The sequence below is a fragment of the Equus caballus genome, chromosome 16 (genome assembly GCF_041296265.1).
Source record: "Equus caballus isolate H_3958 breed thoroughbred chromosome 16, TB-T2T, whole genome shotgun sequence".
Classification (NCBI taxonomy): domain Eukaryota; kingdom Metazoa; phylum Chordata; class Mammalia; order Perissodactyla; family Equidae; genus Equus; species Equus caballus.
The window spans coordinates 51091983-51114745 of NC_091699.1; the positions used below are offsets into that span (position 1 = coordinate 51091983).

General features: G+C 40.5%; 1 protein-coding gene and 1 long non-coding RNA gene across 8 annotated transcripts in view; one reads left to right on the forward strand and one right to left on the reverse strand.

Annotated features, from left to right (window-relative positions):
• Window positions 1-1649: 1649 nt before the first annotated feature.
• LOC111768346 (uncharacterized) lies at window positions 1650-14742 on the reverse strand. Its single transcript, XR_002800622.2, has 3 exons — window positions 14481-14742; window positions 10334-10603; window positions 1650-2449 (listed from the first exon to the last, which is right to left on the reverse strand). It is a non-coding gene; the product is annotated as an uncharacterized lncRNA (long non-coding RNA).
• Window positions 14743-14947: 205 nt separating this feature from the next.
• Window positions 14948-22763, forward strand: part of SETD2 (SET domain containing 2, histone lysine methyltransferase) — a 125077-nt gene continuing 117261 nt past the window's right edge. For 4 of the 7 annotated variants that reach the window (XR_011426923.1, XR_011426925.1, XR_011426924.1 and 1 more), the window contains exon 1: window positions 14948-15204. Coding sequence is in view for 2 of the 7 variants with exons in the window: in XM_023620547.2 (XP_023476315.2) it covers window positions 15134-15204 (71 nt within the window). In the remaining 5 variants the exon portion in view is untranslated. Of the gene's footprint in view, window positions 15205-15430; window positions 15622-22763 lie in introns of those variants that run through there. The other 3 variants (XM_023620544.2, XM_023620545.2, XM_070237733.1) reach the window with 3 other exon arrangements.

The window sequence follows — 22763 nt, forward strand, 5'->3', positions numbered from 1 at the left end:
AAAACAAGGTATCTCACCACTGTGTCATTCTGTGGTCCCAAGGTCCTAAGCCAGTAAGCCTTCAGAGTCATTTTGGTTTATTTTATGCATAATGTCCAGGTTTTTAAGCTGCTCTTAGTGGAGGAATGTGTGTTACTCCATCTTCATCTGGAACCAGAAGTCAACATTGTCTTTCTGTCTAGGTACAACACACATTTCCCCATCTCTTAACACTTTACTCTCCAGTTTTCTTACTACAGGATTTGCTTATTTCTTATTAAGTTTATAAGTTTTGTTGCCATTATGAATGGGATTTTCTTTTTATTACATTTTAAAATTGGTTAATACTAAGGAAAGCTGTTCATATTTGTGAGGAAAGAGTTAATAGTGCAGGTCTGGTTGCTCAATCTTTGCATGCCTCTTGGGGAGTCTGGAACCCTGTTAACTCTCAGCCAACCACTGGGAATACGGGCTTCAGACTGTTCTTTATGTTACTGACAATGTTTTATATGCCCAGAACAATGGATGATGCTCTACCAGTTTATCAGGTTTGTTGTGCACAAACACCAAGATTGATAATGTGCTTCATTTCACTGTTAGGGTCCTGAGTTTCAGTTGCCATGGATGGTCATATAGCCAGAACAGTTGCCTACATGACTAATCTCTGATAAAAGCTTCAGACCCTTGGATCAGAGTGGGTTTCCTTGGGCAGAGACATTTCTTATTTTTTTTTTAATCTTTATTTTTTTCGGATGTACATATTTCGAATTCTGTATACATTACATCATGTTCACCACCCGAACACTAATTATAGTTCATCCCCTCACATGTGAGCCTAATCACCTCTTTTGCCCTCCCCCCTCCCTCCTTCCCTAATGATAACCACCAGTCCAATCTCTAATGCTATGTGTTCCTTTTTTTTTTTTTGTCGTTTTTATCTTCTACTTATGAGTGAGATCATATGGTATTTGACTTTCTCCCTCTGACTTCTTTCACTCAGCATAATACCCTCAAGGTCCATCCATGGTGTCACAAATGGCCGGATTTCGTCATTTCTTATGGCTGAGTAGTAGTCCATTGTGTATAAACAGCACATCTTCTTTATCCATTCGTCCCTTGATGGGCACCTAGGTTGCTTCCATGTCTTGGCTATTGTGTATAATGCCGCAATGAACATAGGGGTGCAAGCATCTTTACGCCTTTGTGTTTTCAAGTTCTTTGGATAAATACCCAGCAGTGGAATAGCTGGATCATGTGGTAGATCTATCCTTAATTTCCTGAGGATACTCCATACTGCTTTCCATAGTGGCTGTACCAGTTTGCACTGCCACCAGCAGTGAACAAGGGTTCCCTTCTCTCCACATCCTTTCCAACATTTGTTGTTTCCTGTCTTGTTAATTATAGCCGTTCTGATCGGAGTGAGGTGGTACCTCATCGTAGTTTTGATTTGCATTTCCCTGATAGCTAAGGATGTTGAGCATCTTTTCATATGCCTGTTGGCCATCTGTATATCTTCTTTGGAGAAATCTCTGTTCAGATCTTTTGCCCATTTTCTAATTGGATTGTTGGTTTTTAGTTGTTGAGCTGTATGAGTTCTTTGTATATTTTGGATATTAACCCCTTATCTGATATATGGTTTGCAAATATCTTCTCCCAATTTTTAGGTTGTCTTTTTGTTTTGTTGATGGTTTCCTTTGCTGTGCAGAAGCTTTTTAGTTTGATGTAGTCCCATTTGTTCATTTTTTCTTTTGTTTGCCTTGCCCAGTCAGACATGGGACTTGAAAATATGCTGCTCAGACCAATGTCATAGAGCGTACTGCCTATGTTTTCTTCTAGAAGTCTCATAGTTGCGGGTCTTACATTCAAGTCTTTAATCCACTTTCAGTTGATTTTTGTACATGGTGTAAGGGAATGGTCTACTTTCATTCTTTTGCATGTGGCTGTCCAGTTTTCCCAAAACCACTTATTGAAGAGACTCTCCTTTCTCCATCGCATGCTCTTGTCTCCCTTGTTGAATATTAGCTGTCCATAAACGTGTGGGTTTACTTCTGGGCTCTCAATTTTGTTCCATTGACCTGTGTGTCTGTTTTTGTGCCAGTACCATGCTGCTTTGGTTACTATGGCTTTGTAGTATAATTTGAAATCAGGGAGTGTGATGCCTCCAGCTTTGTTCTTTTTTCTCAGGAATCCTTTGGCTATTCGGGGTCTTTTGTTGTTCCATATAAATTTTAGGATTCTTTGTTCTATTTCAGTAAAAATGTCGTTGGAACTTTGATAGGGATTGTGTTGAATCTATAGATTACTTTAGGAAGTATGGACATTTTAACGATGTTAATTCTTCCAATCCAGGAGCACGGAATATCTTTCCAATTCTTTGTGTCTTCTTCAATTTCTTTCAACGTTTTATAGTTTTCGGTGTACAGATCTTTCACCGTTTGGTTGTTTATTCCTAGGTATTTCATTCTTTTTGCTGCAATTGTAAATGGGATGTATTCTTAATTTCTTTTTGCTACTTCGTTATTAGTGTATAGAAACGCAACCGATTTTTGTACATTGATTTTGTATCCCGCAACTTGACTGTATTCCTTTATTATTCCTAAAAGTTTTTTAGTGGACTCTTTAGGGTTTTCTAGATATAAAATCATGTTGTCTGCAAAGAGTGACAGTTTCACTTCTTCTTTTCCAATGTGGATCCCTTTTATTTCTTTTTCTTGCCTGATTGCTCTGGCTAGGACTTCCGATACTATGTTAAATAAGAGTGGTGACAGTGGGCAACCTTGTCTGGTTCTTGTTCTTAGAGGGATGGCTTTCAGTTTTTCTTCATTGAGAATTATATTTGCTGTGGGTTTGTCATATATGGCCTTTATTATGTTGAGGTATTTTCCTTCTATACCCATTTTATTTAGAGTTTTTATCATAAATGGATGCTGTATCTTGTCAAATGCTTTCTCTTGGGCACAGACATTTCATGTGTCTGTGTAGTTTGCTGCTAGAAAGAGTGTACCCTGTGTGGCTGTAGGAGAGGAAAGACTTGGAAGCCTGTCTGACTTCTCCAGACTTCACTCAATGCATGTGTTTGTTCTGTTGCTCTTACTCTGTATCTTTTACCGTATTAAGCCTTAGCGGTGAGCGTAACCTGCTATTGAGTCTTGTGAATCATTCTAGTGAACCAGCTAACTTTAGAATGGTCATGAGACTCCAGAAACAATTTTTAAAAATAGGCAATCTTATATCCGAACACACTGATGTCAAACTTTTATCAGGGCTAATAGTTTGCCAGCTGATTTTCTTAAATTTCTTAGATAGATCATATTGTTTGTGGAAAATGTGTAATATTTTCCTCTTCCTATTTATAGGTTTTAATTAATTGATCTGGTAGGCAGTCTAGTACAATACTGTCTAACAGTATACTTGTTTCTACTTTTAATGGGAAAGTTCCCAATGTTCTATCATTAACTATGATGTTTGCTTAATTTTCTAAAAAACATTTTCATATTAAAGTTTTCTTCTATCCCTAGTTGACTAGGGGTACTTATCAGTAATGAGCGTTAAACTTCATTCATGTTTTTTACGTTTTTTGAGATAATCATATGAATTTTTCTTCTCTAATGCAGCAGGTTGGCATATTTTTTAGGCATAGATATTTGACTATCTTTTATATCTTCTGTGGTTATCCAACCTGATTCTCCTTGATCTGTTTGGGAATTTTCATTTTTCCAAGAACATCATGCACTGTCTACTTTTTCTTTATTTCATTTAAAAATTGAACTTTAAACGAAATAGCCAAGAATAATACTAAATATGAATTTTCAAAAAAGATCCTTTTATATGGACATACTAAAATAAACATTTAAATAATAATGTTAATATTAATAATAATCTTAAGTGGTCTTTGTTACTTAACATCAAATAATCTGCTTAATCTATGCCTCATCTTATACACAGGCTTTTCCCCTCCAATTATGAAATATTTATTGCACAGAACTCTCTTTGAGGTGCTGCATTAAATGTGATTCTTATACATTTGGTTGCAATATTTCTTTCTAATATATTCTGTCAATAAATTTGGTACCCATCTGTGCAGACATCTCTAGGCTTCTCTTTTTAGCTGTTATGTCTGACCAGAACTGTGTAGATATTTTCCGCAAACAATATTTCCCATCCAAAGTGCTCTTTCAGAACTTTGCCACTTCCCTGATAAAGAGGTGGAGTTATGGTCCCTCTCCTTGAACTCAGGTGGACCTTGTGACTGCTTCAACTAATACAGTACATGGAAGTAAATGCTATGTGACTTCTAAGGCTAGGTCATAAAAGGCAAACAGCTTTCACTTGGCTTTCTTTCCTGGGAGGTTCACTATGAGAAACAGCCACTATACTATGAGAAAGCCCAGCCACAAGAAGAGGCCCAGTAGGAAGAACTAAGGACCTTGGTCTAACCCCTGGCGAAGCTGCTAGCTAACAGCCTGCATCAACCGGCCAGCAACATGGGTGAGCCACCTTGGAAACGAGTCTGCTAGCTCTCAGTAAAGCTCTCCCAGCTGATGCCATGTGGCACAGAGACAATCTTTCCCTGCTTGAGTCCTGATCAGACTGAAAATTTGTGAGCACAATAAACGACTCTTTTTGTTTTAACCCACAGTGTTTATTATGCAGCAATTGATAATTGACAAATCTGATAATGTAGCTGAGATTGGGAAGCATATCGCTTCTAAATTTGTTCATTCATTTAAAAGCTTTATTCTCACAGCTTCCATGAGACCACACTCTCGTTTCTTTTTAACCTCACCTTTGTCCTTTTGCTGGCTTATCATTCTTTATGACCTGTAAATACTAATCTTCCCAAATGCTCAATCCTGGGCCCTGCCCTGTCCTCTTATCTGCCCTTTTCTCTAGTTATATTTTCTCCCTAGGTGATCTCATGCAGTCCTATAGCTTTAAATATCACTTGTATACTAAGGACTCCAAAATCTATATCTCCTTATGAGCATTCCTCTAAATTCCTGACTGGTATTTTGAACTGCTCACTTGATATCTCCATTTGAATGTCTAGCAGCATTCTCTGCCTTAATATGTTCAAAGCAGAATTATTAATCCCACATCCCCTTAATCTATTTCTCCTCCAGTCTCCACCAATTGCCCAGTTGCGGAGGTAAAAAATTTAGGATTCCTCTTTGATTTCTTTCTTTCTCTCACTCCCCACATCCAAACCATCAGCAATATTCACAGACTAGTGTGTATCTCTCTGCACCTTTTTCATTGTTCAGATATACTTACACAAGCACTTAGATTAATATGCATATATATGGCTTTTGGTTTAACTGAAATAGACTCCAACTACATATTACTGTGGAACTTACTTTTTTCAATTGACATCCCTGTAAGTCAGTAGATACAGATTCAACTCTTTTTTTCCTTCTAATTTCTTAATGGATCTCTAAACATATACAAACATCTGTAGTTTTATATGTATATATATACATGGGATCACAATATATTTACTGGGGTGTGGTGGTAGTACATTTTCCTTATTTTTTTTTCTCTCACTTCCTCCTTCCTTCATTCCTCCCAACGCCCAAATCAAGATAATCCAACTAAATGGTATATATCTGCTCCTCTCTCCATACTCATAAAATCAAATAAACATATGCATATATATGTACGTTTACGTGTAAGTCTAAGCATCTTGCTGGTTTCCCACTCAACAAACCTAAAACCTTGTGAAAATTCCTCCAGAACACCTCGTATAGTGAAAATTCATTCTTTTTAATGACAGTGTAATATTCCTTGTATGGACATTCCAAAATGTATTCATCCACTCCCTTATTTATGAGCATTCACTTTATCTCCCTCAATACAAATAATGATACAATTAATACCTCTGTACATTTAGTCTACGTACAAGTGCTTTTATTTCTATGAACTAGAATTTCAGAAACAGAATTTGCTGGGTCAAAGGATACATGCACACAGTTTTCATTAAATAGCAAATAAACATTAATCATGCATAGGGTAGACAAAATAACAGTAAAACAAATATCTATACACTTACCACCCAGTTTAATAGAACTTTACCTGTTCTCTGAAGCCTCCCGTGTGCCCCATATGATCCCTTTCCTCCTTTAGAAAAAAAATTATCCTGAATTTTTTCTTTACTTTTCCCTTGCTTTCTTGAGTTTTGCCACATTTAATTCCCTACACAATCCGTTGTTTGACTTGTAAAACTTCATATAAGTAGAAAAAAATGACATATTCTTTCACACCCTTTTTTCCTGCTCAGTATTATGTTCCTGAGATTTAACCATTTTGATAAGTGTAGCTGAAAAGCTCATTCATTTTCAGTGTTGTTTAATCATCCACGATATATACTACAGTTGATGGACATTTGCCAATACTGCTATGAACATTCCTGAACATGGCCTTTGGTGTAAACGTGCAAGAGTTTGTTTAGTTTGCATATCTAAGAGTGTAACTGTTGGATTGTAGGGTATGCCCATATTCAACTTTACTAGGTAATGCCAAATTGTTTTCCAATTAACACTCCCACCATCTGTGTATTGTGCCTGATTTCCCTGAAACATCTTTTCGTGTTTCTTGGCCATTAATTTTTCCTCTTCTGTGATATGTCAATTTAAAAAATTAGGTTGTCTTTTTCTATTAATTCGCATGAGTTCTTTATATATTTTAGATCAGTGCTGTCCAACAGAAATAAAATGCAGGTCACAAATGTAATTTAACATGTTCTAGTAGCCCCATTTAAAAAAGTGAAAAGAAACAGGCAAAATGAATTTTAATAATATTTTTTACTTAATAATACAATTTACTTAACCAAGATAGCATTTCAACAGATAATCACTAAAAATCTTTTTGTACTAACTCTTTAAAATCTGGTGTGTATTTTATACTTACAGCACATCTTAATTTGGCCTACCTACACTTTTAAGTACTCAACAACCACATGCGATTAGTAGCTACTGTACTGGACAGCATAGCTCTAGATACTTTGTTGTTGTTGTTAGTTACGTGTGTTGCAGATCTTTCCTTCCAGTTTACGATTTTTCCTTTCACTTTCTGTTTTTTGATGACAAAGTTTCAAGGGAGTTGAATTTTGCCTTATTTGGTTTGCACTTTGAATTTTAAGAACATTTCCCTTATCACAAGGGCATGTGCCAAAGATAGTGTATTATTCTATATTTATTCTAAACCTTTTCAAGTTTCGCCTTTTATATTGAAGTCTTTAATCCATCTGGAATTGACTTTTAGGTAAAAAATGAAGTAAGGATCCATTTCTACTTTCTTTCCAGATGAATAACCAATGGGATAACCTAGCTCCAACATTTTGGTGTTGACGTTGTTTTGTAAATTGTATGTTTTATTTATTTGCACTTTCTACCTTCTAACTCCTGGCTGGACTATGGAAATACAGTTGATGTTTTTATCTGGCGAACTCAAAAAATTGTCTTTAATCCTAAATATTCTGGAAATTATTTTGGGTTTTCTCAGTAAACAATCATATCATCTGAGTGAGGATCATTCCCACCTTATAGAGGCTGCCACATTCCTTGGCTCATGGCCCCTTTCCCTCATCCTTCCATTTCCTTCCATCCAGCAACAGGGAGGTTGAGTCCTCGTCTTTGTCCTTCTGCATCTCTCTGACCAACTCCTTTGCCTTCCTCTTCCATTTTTAAGGATTTGTGATTTGATTGGGCCCGCATAATCCAGGATAACCTCCCCATCCCAAGGTCTATAACTCAGTCCCATCACAGTCCCTTTTGCCATGTAAAGTAACATACAGGTTCTAGGGAGTAGGGAGTGGACATCTTTGGGAGCTATTATTCTGTCTACCATACCATCATAATTTGTTAATATGGTGAATTACATGAAAAATTTGCAGTATTAAACCCAAACTTTCATTCCTGAAATAAACTCAACTTGATCATGATTTTTACATTTTTAACAAATTGCTGGATTTGCTTTAATAGCATTTTGTTCAAGATTATTGCATTGCTATTCAAGAATGAGAAGAGCTTATAATTTACCTTTCTTGTCCTGTCCTTGACTGTCTGGGTCTGTTTGTCCTTCCATCCATCTATCTCTTCCTCCCTCCCTTTTTTTGAGGGAAAATTGACTACTGATTCATTTTTTAATGGTTCTAGGACCAAACAGGTTTTCTATTTCTCACTGAGTCAATTTTGCTAATTTGTATTGTCTAAAAAGTTGTCTAAGTTGATCTAAGTATTCAAATTTATCAGCATCAAATTGTTCATTTTTTTGTTAATTTTATAATTTCTTCAGTTTCCACAGTTTTGTCCCTCTTTTCATTCCTTATTTGTATCTTATATTTTTTCTCTAATTTACCAGAAGTTGGTCAACAGACTTTTAAAAGAACCAATTCTTGGCTTTGTGCATCTTTTCCATTGTATGCCTTTTCTTTCTTTCATTAATTTTGTACTTTCATCTTTATTATTTCTTCTACTTTAGTTCTTAAGTTTGATATGTAATTTGATGGTTTTGTCTTTTTCTTCTCTAATGTAAATATTTAAATACCTAAATTTCCCTCTAATTACTGCTTTGGCTATCTTCTACAATTTTGCTACTTAGTTATTTCATTATTCTTTAGTTCCAATTATGTTGTGATTCCTTTATGATTTTTTCCTGACCAATGAGTTATTTACCAACGTGCTTTTGAGTTCCAAATGTGTTTTTCCCCCCAGTTAGTGATTTCTAACTTAATTGCATGGTGGTAAGAGAATGTGATCTATATAACATCAATCATTTGAAATTTGTTGAGAATTACTACATGGATTTATATGTGGGCAATTTTCATAAACATTCTACACATGCATTAGATGGATGTGAATCCTCTGTTGAGTGCAACACTTTATATATGTCTAATAATTCAATCTTATTAATTATGTTGCTCATATCTTCTGATTCTTATTTGCAAGATCTATCCATTATTTTGAGGTGTGTCAAAATCTCCACTACCATGGTAAATTTATCCATTTTTCCTTGCAATTGTCAAATTTTGCTTTTTATATTTTAAAGATATGTGATTAGGTGCATACATGTTTAGAATTCCAACGTCCTAGGATCCTGAACTTTCTATCATATTTAGTAACCTTTATTTATTTTTAGTTTTATGTTAACATAGCTCGACCAGCTTTCTACTGTCATATTAGCCTGACATATTTTTCCATCCTTTTTTTTTTGAAGATTAGCCCTGAGCTAACTGCTGCCAATCCTCCTCTTTTTGCTAAGGAAGACTGGCCCTGAGCTAACATCTGTGCCCAACTTCGTCCACTTTATATGTGGGACACCTACCACAGCATGGCTTGCCAAGCAGTGCCATGTCTGCATCCGGGATCCGAACCGGTGAACCGCAGGCCACCAAAGCCGAATGTGTGCACTTAACTGCTGGGCCACCAGGCGGGCCCCATCCTTTTTTTAAACTAATTTTTTGTTATGTAAATATTTCCCCCAGTCTTTTAATTTAATTTGTAATATTGCACTGTAGGAAGTTTTTAAAAATTTATTTTTATTTTTTTTATTGAGGTCATATTGGGTTTTAACATTGTGTAAATTTCAGGTGTACATTATTATATTTTAGTTTCTATATAGATTGCATTTTTTCCATCCTTTTAAAGCTTTCTGTGTTCTTGGTTTTAAGAATGTCTCAAAAATAGCATACATTTGGATTTTACTTTCTTGTCCACTTTACATTCTTTTTTTTTTAAACTGGAGAGTTTATTCCACTTACATTTACTGCAATTACTGAAATATCTACATTTATTTTTTACCATATTATTACTTGGGATTTCTATTTGTTTCACTATTTCTTTGTTTCTTTTCTCTATCTTCACATCTTGCTCTTTTTTAAATTCTATTTTCTCCCTCTATTAATTCAGAAATTATATCCTCTTTTAGTAGTCACCCAAGTTATTTTAACTTGTACACTTAAAAGAGTAAAGCTTATCAATATTTTCACCCTTTTCCCAAACAAGATAAGGATCTTGGAAAACTTCAACTCCAATCATCACCCCACCCATCCTACTTCCAAATTATGACTTTGTTGCCCAGGATATTAGTTCTATATTGGTTTACTTTATTAACCACACAAATTATGTACTATTATTACTTTCTATGGTAAATATTTTTTAGTTTCAACCACTTATTTACTAATTTCTTTGCTCAACATTCCTTCTTGCATCAGGGATTATTTTCTGTTGGTAAACTCAAGATTTTTTTTGTCTGAAAATGTCTTATATCAGATAACCAGGTTCAAATACTGGCTCTACCACTCCTTAGTCATGTAACCCTAGATTACCTTAACCTCTGGGATCTTTGGTTTATTCACCTGTAAAACTGAGGTAATCTTGAGCAGTTTCATCCTCTGCTGGGAGAGACGAGGCTGAAAGAGAAGATGCAATAAGAAGCTCCACAGAGGGGCTGGCCCTGTGGCCGAGTGGTTAAGTTTGTGTACGCCACTTCGGAGGCCCAGGGTTTCGCCGGTTGGGATCCTGAGCGTGGACCTGGCACTGCTCATCAAGCCATGCTGAGGTGGCGTCCAGCTGAGGCAGAACCAGCAGGATCTACAACCACGATATTACAACTGTTTGCTGGGGGGCTTTGGGGATAAGAAGAAGAAAAAAAACATGAATAAAAATCAATTGTAATCACACCTTCCCCCCCCCCCCCCAAGAAATTCCAGGCCAAAGAGTGTAATAGATTTATGTGGAACAGTTAAAATAACCATTATTCTAAATCATGCTGCATTTCCTTTGTATACTAATTAAATCTAAAGTAACTTTCAATTCTGTTGAGCCTCGTGTATCTATATAACTTTATAAGGTAACTAATTTTTATTACATGGCTATTAGTTTACATGTACTAGATACTTTCTCAGACATTATCGCATTTTATGCCCCCTAAATGCTAAGATGTTGGTTATACATATTTCTATCCTTCAGAGTAGTAAATACACACTTAAACCACTTGATCCAAGTCTTTCATTTGTAGAGTAATACACTTTATTTTGAGAACCATCTTTTTCATTATATTTTTAATTAATGGAAAGGAATTAGTTTCAGTTAAAACAGAATGTGTTGATCTATTAAAACTAATCAGTGAATCACCATCAAAAAATTGTATATAACAGCTTATAGATACCCAAATCATGTTTCTATTATAATGCTAGGATGGACATGTTTGTATTCACGATTTTATGGTTAATATACAATTACAGTAACAGTCAATTTTGGTTTCCTAGAGAACAAATGAAGAAAAATACATTTTTGGAATATGTAACATAGACTATTCATTCCTCTATTCAAAAGAACACTGGAGGAAAAAAGAACTGATGATAAGGATCATTAACCATGGAATAGATTCAAGACAATATTTAAATAATCAAGGAAATTGACTAAGTGTCTACAAATTGTTGTGATCTTCATAAGCCTTGTACTGGCAAGCCTCAACTTTCAAACATTTGATCTTGATATAACCCAGCCTTGTGTATATTATTCAGGTTTATTCCCAAACTGCCTCTGATACTAAATTCAACCTTTCATACATCAGTAGACCATTATTAAACACAGGCTGTAGGCACCGGGAATGGGTGTGACTCTGCCAAGGTGAGGGTGTTTGTGGGAGCACATGAGTAGAGATAGAGTCCCACACTGCCGTGCTCATACTGCCTACACTGGGCTTGTTGCCACTGTCAACTCTGTCCCCTCTTGGCAAAGCAAGGAACTTTGAGGAGTCCTAGGACTGAAGCCCTGGGGCTTGCTTGTCCCTTCTAAGTTGTCATCTCTTGAGGAGCACAACCAGTCCTGTGACAATCCTCACTTGGGGGAAGGATTTGCCGAAGGAAGAATGGATGGGAAGAGGCAAGAGTAAGTGTGCAGGGGTAGCTTTCCCACTCACCTCCACCTGTGGTTCAAGGGGGAATGACCTTTTCATTCTCTCCTAGAGCTTTAGCCAGGTTCCCATTTGAGGCAGCAAAACTCTGGCCTGGGCGCATTGAAAAAAGGCACCACCCAGTGGCACCTCACTGCCGGTGTTGTATCAGTCCTAAGAACAGTCTTGTCAAAATAATACCTCAAAAATTTTGTTTACCAATAGTAGTTTTGGAGAATGTGCTCAAGGGATCAACTGGTGCTCTTCCACTGGCCCTCAACTACATTTTTCCTTTTCCCACCCCTTTACCAGGTACCTGGAGCCTAAACGTGGGCAATGTGCTGGCTACCCTGGGGTCGGTCCCCTGGGATGGTGGTGGTGTGGGCTAACAGGAGGCAGTAATGGCAGGAGCAAATATGAAGTTTTCTACGGTTTTTAGCACTCTAGGAATGGAATGCCTCTTACACTATGTTTCACCTTGGGACTTTTGACATTCTTCCTTCAAACAAATTTGCAAAAGACTTTATGTAAGAAAGTAGGAGACAGTCAGTATCTAATAATTATAGGCTAAAGACCAGCTTCTTCCAAAGCTTTGATCAAGAGGCCAGGCCTAAGTATGTGTTCCCAAGGCTGCATTCACTTTGAATTTAAAACATGTGTACAAAGAACCCCTAGTGCCAAAATAGATAATGACATTTAATAAGTACTCAATCTTCCAACAATCTTGCCTGTAAAAACTTGGTTCATTTATTTACGCTCGGGGCTTAGAATTTCCCACTGACCCCCACAGCTCCACATGCTTACTGCATTGGGTTCCAAACAGACTAATGCTCTCTCTTAAGATCAGGTATTATAGAGACCAGCTGCACCTTCTGTAAGAGCATTACTTACTTTGTTATTAAGGAAATAGGAAATCTGTACCTGACTGCCTTTTTCTCATTCACTTCAGTTTAGAGCCTTTTCGTCACATATTTACACTGTTTCAGCCACCTCCACCTAAAATTAAGTCTTTTCCTATCTGTACAATGTCAGGTGGCTCCCAACGGCCTATGTGGCATCTAAGGCACAGGGCCCCAATCTATCCTCTCAAAGCCAGAAAGATAAGACTTACTGGATACTTACTCAGTGAGAGGCATTGTGCAAGCAAGTTTCATACATTTTAGTTGAATAATCACAACATTCTATGTGTAGTGGATAATAACCCTATTTTACAGATGAGGCACTGGAAGCATGAAAAGTAACCATGCCCAATGTCACATAGCTAGAAAGTGGAAGGGCTGGTATACAACGCCAGGTAGCTCTTAACCACTGCACCATAATGTTTAGAAAAGTGCTGACATTTATTGAAGGTTTCAGGTTTTACAAATATCATGTCATTGAATCCTCACAAAAGTGAGAGAACTTGTCCACATTAACACTCTCATCCTACAATGAGAAAAAGCACAGAGAAATGAGGTAACCTTCATGGCCTGTAGAGAAGGGGTCATGGGAGACTTGAACCTAGGGAGTCAAATGGGCCCTGGACCTGGATGCTATGCCTAAAGGTACCAGCAAAAAACTGCCAAAATAATCTCCAAGTGACTCTGATGATAAAACACTAATAGGCACTGCCAGCATAAATACATACATCCATACACACAGACATAGAGCATAGAAAAAAGAGCTGGTAAAGGACGTCTCCTCTCTTAGATCACATTTCAGTTATTAGGACAAATACTTAGTTTGGCTGCTGTAACAGAATACCATAGACTGGGTGGCTATAAACAATAGAAATTTATTTCTCACAGTTCTGGAGGCTGGAAGTCTAAGACCAGGGTGCCACCCTGGCTGAGTTCTAGTTAGGGCTCTCTTCTGGGCTGCAGACTGCCGCTTTCTCATCGTATCCTCACGTGGCAGACACGGAAGGAGCTCAGTGGGACCGCTTTTATAAGGGCACGAATCCCATTCATGGGGCTCCACTCTCACGACCTCATCACCTCCCAAAGAACCTACCTCCTAATACCATCTCCTCGGGGCTTGGGATTTCAATATATGAATTTGTAGGGGGTGGGTACACAAAGCGGGGTACACATTCAGTCCATAACACATTCCTCCAATTGTGTGCTGGTAAAATCCAATTCCAAATTATAGTGGGAAAAAAACCCACAAAAAAGCTGATCCTGAGCCCCCAATTTCAAAATGATCAACTGCCATAAACTCTTCAACGTCCTGAGAGTTTAGCTAGCAGTTTTAACGCGTTCTCGCTTCTTCCAAAAACAACTAAAAACCCTTTCAAGTTATCCTACTTAATCCCACCTTGTCATTTTTTGCAGGAAAGTGATTAATAACTTTTTTTTAAAGGACATTTCCTCCAAGGCCTTAAGAATCAGGCAGAAGACGGGAGCGGTAGCCTTGCAGATTTGGGGGTGGGGGCGGAAGACAGAAGACGCAGCGAGCGGCGGGAGGGAGGAGGGGGCGCCCCGGGAGCTTGGCCTGAGAGCGAGACCCGACCCTGGCTCCGTTTCCATTCTTGTTGAGGGGGCGAGATGAAGAGGCAAGCGGAGAGAGAGCGAGAAGGAGGAATAAAGGGGAGAGGCGAGGCAAGGGAGGAACGGCGACTGCGTTACCTCAGAGCCGGGAGGCCGGGGGAGGGGCCCTTGGTGCCCCTGCGGTCTCCAGGGCTCCGGAAGGACAGGTCTTCGAGGGCGGCGGGGCAGTGAGGCTAGGGTCCCGGCGGGCTCGAGCTGTTCCCCCGACGTCTCCTGCAAACACTCCGGGGCAGGCCGGGTCACGCCTCAGCCCCTGGCCACCTCGGGGGGCCCGAGGGAGGGGTCGCGGCGGTGCCACTCTAGGTCCCGGGCCGGCCCACAGTGCTCGGGCCCGGAGCTTATTGTTCCAGGAAGTCGCAGGCAGGGTCGGGCCCGGCCGCTGGCTGGCTGCGCCCAGCCCCGCCCGCCCCGGCCTGGGGTGGACCGGCAGCTGCGGGCGCGCCGACTGGCGGCAGACGCGCGGCCCCTGCGTGTCTCTTTAAGGGGCAGGGCCTGTGCGGCGGAGGGGCGGGCGGGGTGCGCGTCGCTCCCCGTGAGAGTGTGTGGGGGAGAGAGCGGCAGGCGGGCGCCGAAGGGAGGGAGGGAGCGAGCGAGCGAGCCAGCGACGCGGGCCGCCCCTGCCGCCGCCGCCGCGGTCGGACCAGCGGCCTCCTCCCCTCCCCTCCCCTCCCCTCCTTCGCGTCGCCCTGCTGCGGGGAGGGGGCTCGCGTCGCCGCCTCCAGCCGCTCCCGATGAAGCAGCTGCCGCCGCAGCCGCCTCCGAAGATGGGGGATTTCTACGACCCCGAGCACCCGACCCCTGAGTAAGTATCAGCTCCGCGGCCTCCCGCTGCCGGCGGCCGCCTCAGCCCGAGCCGAGGGCGGCGCGTCCTGACGGGTAGCGGCGCGGGCCGGCGCGAGGAGTAACGGGCCCGCGGGGCACTCGCGCGTGCGGCCTCGGGAGCAGGCCCGCACCGCCGCCTCGCCCGGGCCGCCGCGGGCCGGCGGTTGGGCCCGGCGTTGGCGCCGCTGCTCGCGTCGCAGCGGCGGTTGGGCCGGGCCGGTGGGGGAGGGGCGGCCACGGCCTCCGCCGCCGCCGCCGCGTTCGCACCGACCCGGCCGGCCCGAGGCTCGGCGGTCTCCTCCGGCTCTCCGCGGCCCGCGCAGGCCGCGCTGCACGCGAAGGGCCCGCGTCAGAGAGGCTGCCGGAGCCGGACTCGGCGAGAGGGCACCGGCGAGGGGTAGGCCGCGAATCCCCGCGCTCGGGTGGAAGCCCGGCCCGTTGCCCGGCCTCCCGGCGACGGCGGCTCAGACCGGAAGGGCCTAGCGCGCGTCGCTCGGCCCAGGGCCACGGAGGGGCCCGCGCTGCGCTCTTGGGTTTGATTTTTTCTCCTGGAACTCGATCCTGGCCTTGTAGTGCTTCCGGCTTCAGATGCTGCACCTTTGGCACTTTGGTTTTGTAATGGTGGCGAGGTTTGTGTGGCCCCAGTGTTGAGGTGACACCGGGTTTGTTTTTCCGCCCGAAAATGAAAGACTTCAGAGGGGCATACATTCTCTTCCAGATTGTGAGATTTGCACACTTTCGGACACTCTACTTCCTCAGTAACAGGAACCTCTTACCCTAAATGGATGACTTTCTACTCCTTGTGAAGACTTAGCTAAAACCCCAGAATTCTTTGAAGATTCTCTAAAGAGACAGTGTTCTAGAAAACCGAAATAGACTTTTGCCCAGTAGTATTTTTTTCAGTCTAGGACGTTTTTACTTCTCTCTTGAGGGCTGTGTCTGCGACTGTACCTGACACCTCAGAGAGCTTCCACTCCAGAGCCTGGATTCACTTCTTTCCCTGCACCCTCCCAAGGCTGTTGTTGTATAAAGCTGTTCTTAAACTCCATTTGCTGGTGTTGGTTGAAGTCTAGACCTACGAGTATACGATTCATTTCAAACTTAACGGTTGATAGCAATTTCAAATGAAACTGTCACTTTTATGGCCAGAATGATTCGCTCTTTTGACACATTTTATCTTAGTCCTGCTATGGCCCTTTTTTTGAACCCTTTGCCAGATCTTCTCACCTTGGTCCAGAAAAGTCTAGATCTTAACTTGATAGTCCTTAGATTCGATTGCATCACAGAAGGGTTCTGTTGGCTTGTTGATGGTTCTCTGTGCACAAAGGGAGAAATAATTATTCTGCCTTTCTAGAACAAAACCCAGCTCTGACTTGCAGTAGTAAGTTGTGTCAGCATGGTTTTAATCCTTTCATGGGTTCTTGCTTGTAGGTTAATATTAGCTTAATTAGGTTGTTTTTATTTACTGCTCAATCATCAGTCTAATTAACAAGCTCAGGTTTTTTCACTTTGAGACTTGGAAACTCTCAAAAAAAAAAAATTCTGTATCATAGTCCAGTAAAGGCTTATTGAGCACTTGTCTTGTACAAAATAACATGTCAGCCCCTGAATGGGCTAAGTGCCTGCTTTCAGTTCCTTTTATCAGGTTGTTTGGTGAAGTCTAGAAGCTTTAAGGATCATATCCTTTCACTTCTCGGGGGAAAACATAATTTTTCGTACTCTGTGGGAAAATGAACTCAAAAGTGCATCTTTGATGGCCCTGACGAAGGAGGAATCTAATGTTTTATTTTTACACAAGATCTTCGAGTTTTTTATCTTCACTGCTTTTCTGTCTCTCTTGCTCTGGATTTCTAACAGTGACTAAGTTCTGAAATACATATCTGGGTGGGGTTGGTGTGTATTAACCTGTGTGGAGTATATAAAGAATTATAAAATGTTTCCTGTCATAGTATAAGAACTGGAGGAGATCTTGGTAGGCGTCCTGAACAATATCGCTTGTTTTACAGATGCAAAAACTGAAGCCTAGAGAAGTGAAGTAACAGCAAGTCACTTGAGGTAGTTTGTATAAGCCAGTTAGTGTTTATACCACCGGAGAGAGAAAAACAGTGTAGTGTGGGGTTAAAGAACTTGGATTTTAGAGTCAGACAGACCAAAGTTTGAACACTCATTGAACCTTGGACGAAGTGACTTTATCTAAATTTGAGTTTTCTCATCTTTGAAATAGATATAATGGTAGCGACCTCATAAGGGTTTTTGGGAGGATTGGGTGAGAATAAGGTATGAAAAGCACTTAGCGCAGAATGTGGCACATGTAAGTGCTTTTAGCTGGGGTCATCGGGAAAAACGTAAGAGGTAGGATATTAAGTCAAACATGAAAAGACTGAGTGAGCTTGAGAGGGGGTGACATGGCTGGGGGAAGTAATGACTAAGTGCCCTTCTTAAGACTTTAGATAGTTTGAAAGAGTTCTTAGACACATGAATAAATTGAGACGTGAAACATAAATTCAGTTTGACTGAAGTAACATTTGGAACTTGATGTTCTGTGTTTGTCTTGTACTCACTCTTTAATCAGACACAGCTGTAAGACCTGGCTTTTTTCTGTGGCATATAGGATTGTGTTTCAGGTGAAAATGGCTGTAATCATCTGAGCATCTGTGCATTAGGTGTCTGCTGTTAGGCAGGCCCAGGTGTTGAGGACACTGCAAATTAGATCCAGTCAGAGTCTTCAAGGAACCCTTTAGTGAGAGAGAAGGCAAGTACCTTACAGTGATGGGAGTGCTGTTCTTTGAACATATGCATGTCTATTTTGTGCCAAACATAGGCACCCTAGAGGTGAGTGGTGTACAAAACAAACAAAATTTTGCGGTTGTGGGCACCACTTTTAGTGAGGGTGATAAATAATATAGAAAGTTCAAAGGTAAGTGCTTTGGAAAATGGAGCAGGAAAAGTGGGATCCAGAATTTCTGAGGAAGATGTTGCAATTTAAAATGAGGTGGGCTGGGTGAGCCTTTTTGAGAGTGGTGTTTAAGGAAGGACTTAAAGGGAAGGGAGTTGGCCATGTTAATGGGGTGGGGGGGCATTCCATGTAGAGGGAATAGTTACTTCCAAGGCGCTGAGGCAGACCTAGTGAGTTCTGCCCAGTATGGCTAGAATGGAATGAACAAAAAAGAGTAATAGTAAATTGGGTCAGGGTGGAGTGTAGATTTCACAGGGCTTTGTAGAGCCTTTGTAAGAACTTTGCCCAGAGTTTTCAGCTGAGGAGTGACATAGTCTGCTTTGAGCTTCAGAAGGAGCACTCTGCAGAGAGGAACAACAGTAAAAGCACAGAAACTTGTAAGGAAGCTAGTAATCTAGGAGAGAGATGCTTGTGACTTGTACCAAGGTGGTAACAGGAGATGGTGAGAAATGGCTGAATTCTGGGTATATTTTGAAGATCAAACCAATATGATTTATTGATAGATGGGATGTGGCATGTGAGAGACGAGCCAAGAATGATTCCAAGTTTTTTGGTCTGTGCACTTAGAAACATGCAGTTGCCATCAACTAAGATAGGGATGACTGTGAGAAGAGCAGGTCTGAAGAATAGATTAGGAGTTCAGTTTTAGACATGGTAAGTTTGAGATACCTGTGAGACATTCGAGTTGAAATGATATCCAAGTCTGGAGTTCAGGGGAAGGGTCTGGACTATAGATAAATTTTGTTGTCATTAACTTAGGTAGTATTCAAACCCAGGATACTGGATGAGATCACCAAGGGATCCCAGTATAGAGAGAAGGACCCAGGATTGGTCCTTTTAAATTGCAGTGTTAAGAGGATTGTTAGGGTTTTAACATGGATGGCATCCATAAATTTAGGGGGAAATTACCTCTTCACTAATCTCTAACTAGAAGTTAGCGTTTCTTTTAATTACTAATGTAACCAGCAAACTACAGTGATATTAACAGTACCTGTGGTTTTACTACTAGTACAAATTACAGATTTTTAAAAATATATTCTGGTTATTGTAGATATCTCAAAATATTATTTATGTTCATCATTACTTCAAAATTACGGTAGATATGAGATCTACTGCTAGATTGTTAAGAAACATATGTATAACTATATCATAGATTTGGGTTTTTTGTCCTCAGTGTAGTTGATTTCCTTTGTAATCATATGTATTTTATTTTATACATTTAAAAATATTAAGCTGAGAAAATGGTCCAAGGCACAAAAAAAAGTTAAGCCCCTGGGCTCTGAAGCTGTAACTCCGGGTTTAGAATCTCACCTCTTTTAGTTAATAGCTTTATGAACCTGGGTGAGTTTTCATAATGACTCTGTGCCTTGGTGTCCTTATTTCTAAAGTGGGGATCATAATAGTATTTTCTGCAAAGGGTTTATGAGGATTTAAGAATTAGGACAGTGTTAGCTCTTTTATTATTAGTGTTGGATGAAAAGATGCAGCTAGAAAACAAGGCGCCATGTTACGAAAACCACAGTGAATTTGGCAAAAATAAAGTTTAATTACTGGGAAAAAATATTTCAGCATGTTCAAATAAAGTATAAAGCAGTGAGGATAGTCAAATTCTCATAATTCACCTTAGTTACAGTGGCGATAGAGATGCCTTGGGAAACTAACCTAGAGAAAATGTCATGATATGGTCACTAGATTCCGCATATAATCTGGACCTTTAGTAGCTTTGCAGCCAATATATGAATCACAATTTTTGTTACAGGCATACCTTGGAGATACTGCGAGTTGGGTTCCAGACTACCACAATGAAGCAAATATCGCAATAAAGCAAGTCACATGAATATTTTGGTTTCCCAGTGCATATAAAAGTTATGTTTAGGTGCCAGCGTGGTGCATAGTGGTTAAGTTCGCATGCTCCGCTTTGGTGGCCTGGGGTTCGCAGGTTCAGATCTTGGACGTGGATCAAGCCATGCTGTGGTGGCATCTCACATACAAAGTAGAGGAAGATGGGCACAGATGTTAGCTCAGGGCCAATCTTCTTCAGCAAAAAGAGGAAGATTGGCAACAGATGTTAGCTCAGGGCTAGTCTTCCTCACCAAAAAAAAGTTTGCACTATACTGTAGTCTGTTAAGTGTACAGTAGCATTATGCCTCAAAAAACAATGTACATACTTTAATTAAAAAATACTTTATTCCTTAAAAATGCTAACCATCATCTGAGCCTTCAGTGAGTTGTAATCATCTATTTACTGGTGGAGAGTCTAGCCTCAGTGTTGATAACTGCTGACTGATCAGGGTGGTGGTTGCTGAAGGTTGGGGTGGCTGGAGCATTTTCTTAAAATAAGACAAGTTTGCTACGTCAATTGACTCTTCCTTTCAGGAACGATTTCTCTGTAGCATGCGATGCTGTTTGATAGCATTTTATCCGTTGTAGAACTTCTTTCAGAATTGGAGTCAGTCCTCTCAAACTCTGCTGCATTATCAACTAAATTTATGTAACATTCTAAATCCTTTGTTGTCATTTCAACAATCTTCACAGCATCTTCACCAGGAGTAGATTCCATCTCAAGAAACTACTTTCTTTGCTCATCCTTAAGAAGCAACTCCTCATCTGTTAAAGTTCTATCATGAGATTGCTGCAATTCAGTCACGTCTTTAGGCTCCACTTCTAATTCTAGTTTTCTTGCTATTTCTACCACATCTGTAGTTACTTCCTCCACTAAAGTCTTGAACCCATCCAAGTCATCCATGAGGGTTGGAATCAACTTCTTCCAAACTCTTAATGTTGATATTTTTGACATTTTTCCATGAATTGTGAATGTTCTTAATGGAATCTAGAATGGTGAATCCTTTCCAGAAGGTTTTCAATTTACTTTGCTCGGATCCATTAGAGGAATCACTATCTATGGCAGTTATAGCCTTTTGAAATATATTTCTTTTTTTTTAAGATACTTTTTTATTTTTTATTTTTTTGGTGAGGAAGATTGGCCCTGAGCTAACGTCTGTTGCCCATCTTCCTCCTTTTTAAAAAATTTTCTCCCCAGAGCCTCAGTTCATACTTGTATATTCTAGTTGTAAGTCCTTCTAGTTCTTCTATGTGGGATGTGCCGCCACAGCATGACTTGATGAGTGGTGTGTAGGTCTGCGCCCAGAATTTGAAACCGCAAACCCTGGGCCTCCGAAGTGGAGCACATGAACTTAACCACTTTGCCACCAGGCTGGCCCCTGAAATGTATTTTTATTTCTTTCTTTTTTTTTGCTGAGGAAAATTTGCCCAGAGCTAACATCTGGGCCAATCCCTCTCCGTATTTTTGTATGTGGGACACCTCCACAGCGTGGCTGGTGAGTGGAGTAGGTCCGTGCCCAGGATCAAACCTGTGAACCCAGGCGCAGAAGTGGAGCATGCAGAACTTGAACCACTTGGCCATGGGCCCAGGCCCATGAAATGTATTTCTTAAATAATAAGACTTAAAAGTCAAAACTACTCCTTGATCCATGGGCTGCAGAATATATGTTGTGTGAGCAGGCATGAAAACATTAATCTCATTGTGTATCTCCATTAGAGCTCTTAGGTGACCAGGTGCATTGTCCATGACCAGTAATATTTTGAAAGGAATCTTTTTTTTTAGAGCAGTAGGTTTCAACAGTGGGCTTAAAATATTCATTAAACCATGTTGTAAACAGATGTGCTGTCATCCAGGCTTTGCTGTTCCATTTATAGAACACAGGCAGAGTAGATTTAGCATAGCTCTTAAGGGCTCTAGGATTCTCGGAATGGTAAATGAGCGTTGGCTTCAACTTAAAGTCGCCAGCTTTATTAGCCCCTAATAAGAGAGTCATCCTGTGCTTTGAAGCCAGGCATTGACTTCTCCTCTCTGCCTATGAAGGTCCTAGATGGCATCCTCTTCCAATATAAGGCTGTTATATCTACATTGAAAATCTGTTGTTTAGTGTAGTCACTTTCGTTAATTATTTTAGCTAGATCTTCTGGATATCTTGCACCTTCTACATTAGCACTTGCTGCTTCACTATACACTTTTATGTTATGGAAACACTTCTTACACCTCATGAACCAACCGTTGCTAGCTTCAAACTTTTCTTCTGCAGCTTCCTCACCTCTGAGCCTTCATAGAATTGAAGAGACTTAGGGCCTTGCTCTAGATTAGGGTTTGGCTTAAGGAAATGTAATGGCTGGTTTGATCTATCCAGACTACTAAAACTTTCTGCATATCAGCAATAAGCCTATTTTGCTTTCTTATCATTGGTGTGTTCTCTGGAGTAGCACTTTTAATTTCCTTTAAGACTTTCCTTTTGCATTCCCAATTTGGCTGTTTAGTGCAAGAGGCCTAGCTTTCGGCCTGTCTCAGCTTTTGACATGTCTTCCTAACTCAACTTAATCATTTCTAGCTTTTGAGTTAAAGTGAGAGACTTGCGACTCTTCCTTTCACTTGAACACTTAGAGGCCATTGTAGGGTTATTAATTGGAATAATATCAATATTGTTATGTCTCAGGGAATAGGTAGGCCTGAGACAGGTAGGGAGAGAGGGAAAAGGCTGGTCAGTGGAACAGTCAGTACAAACATAACA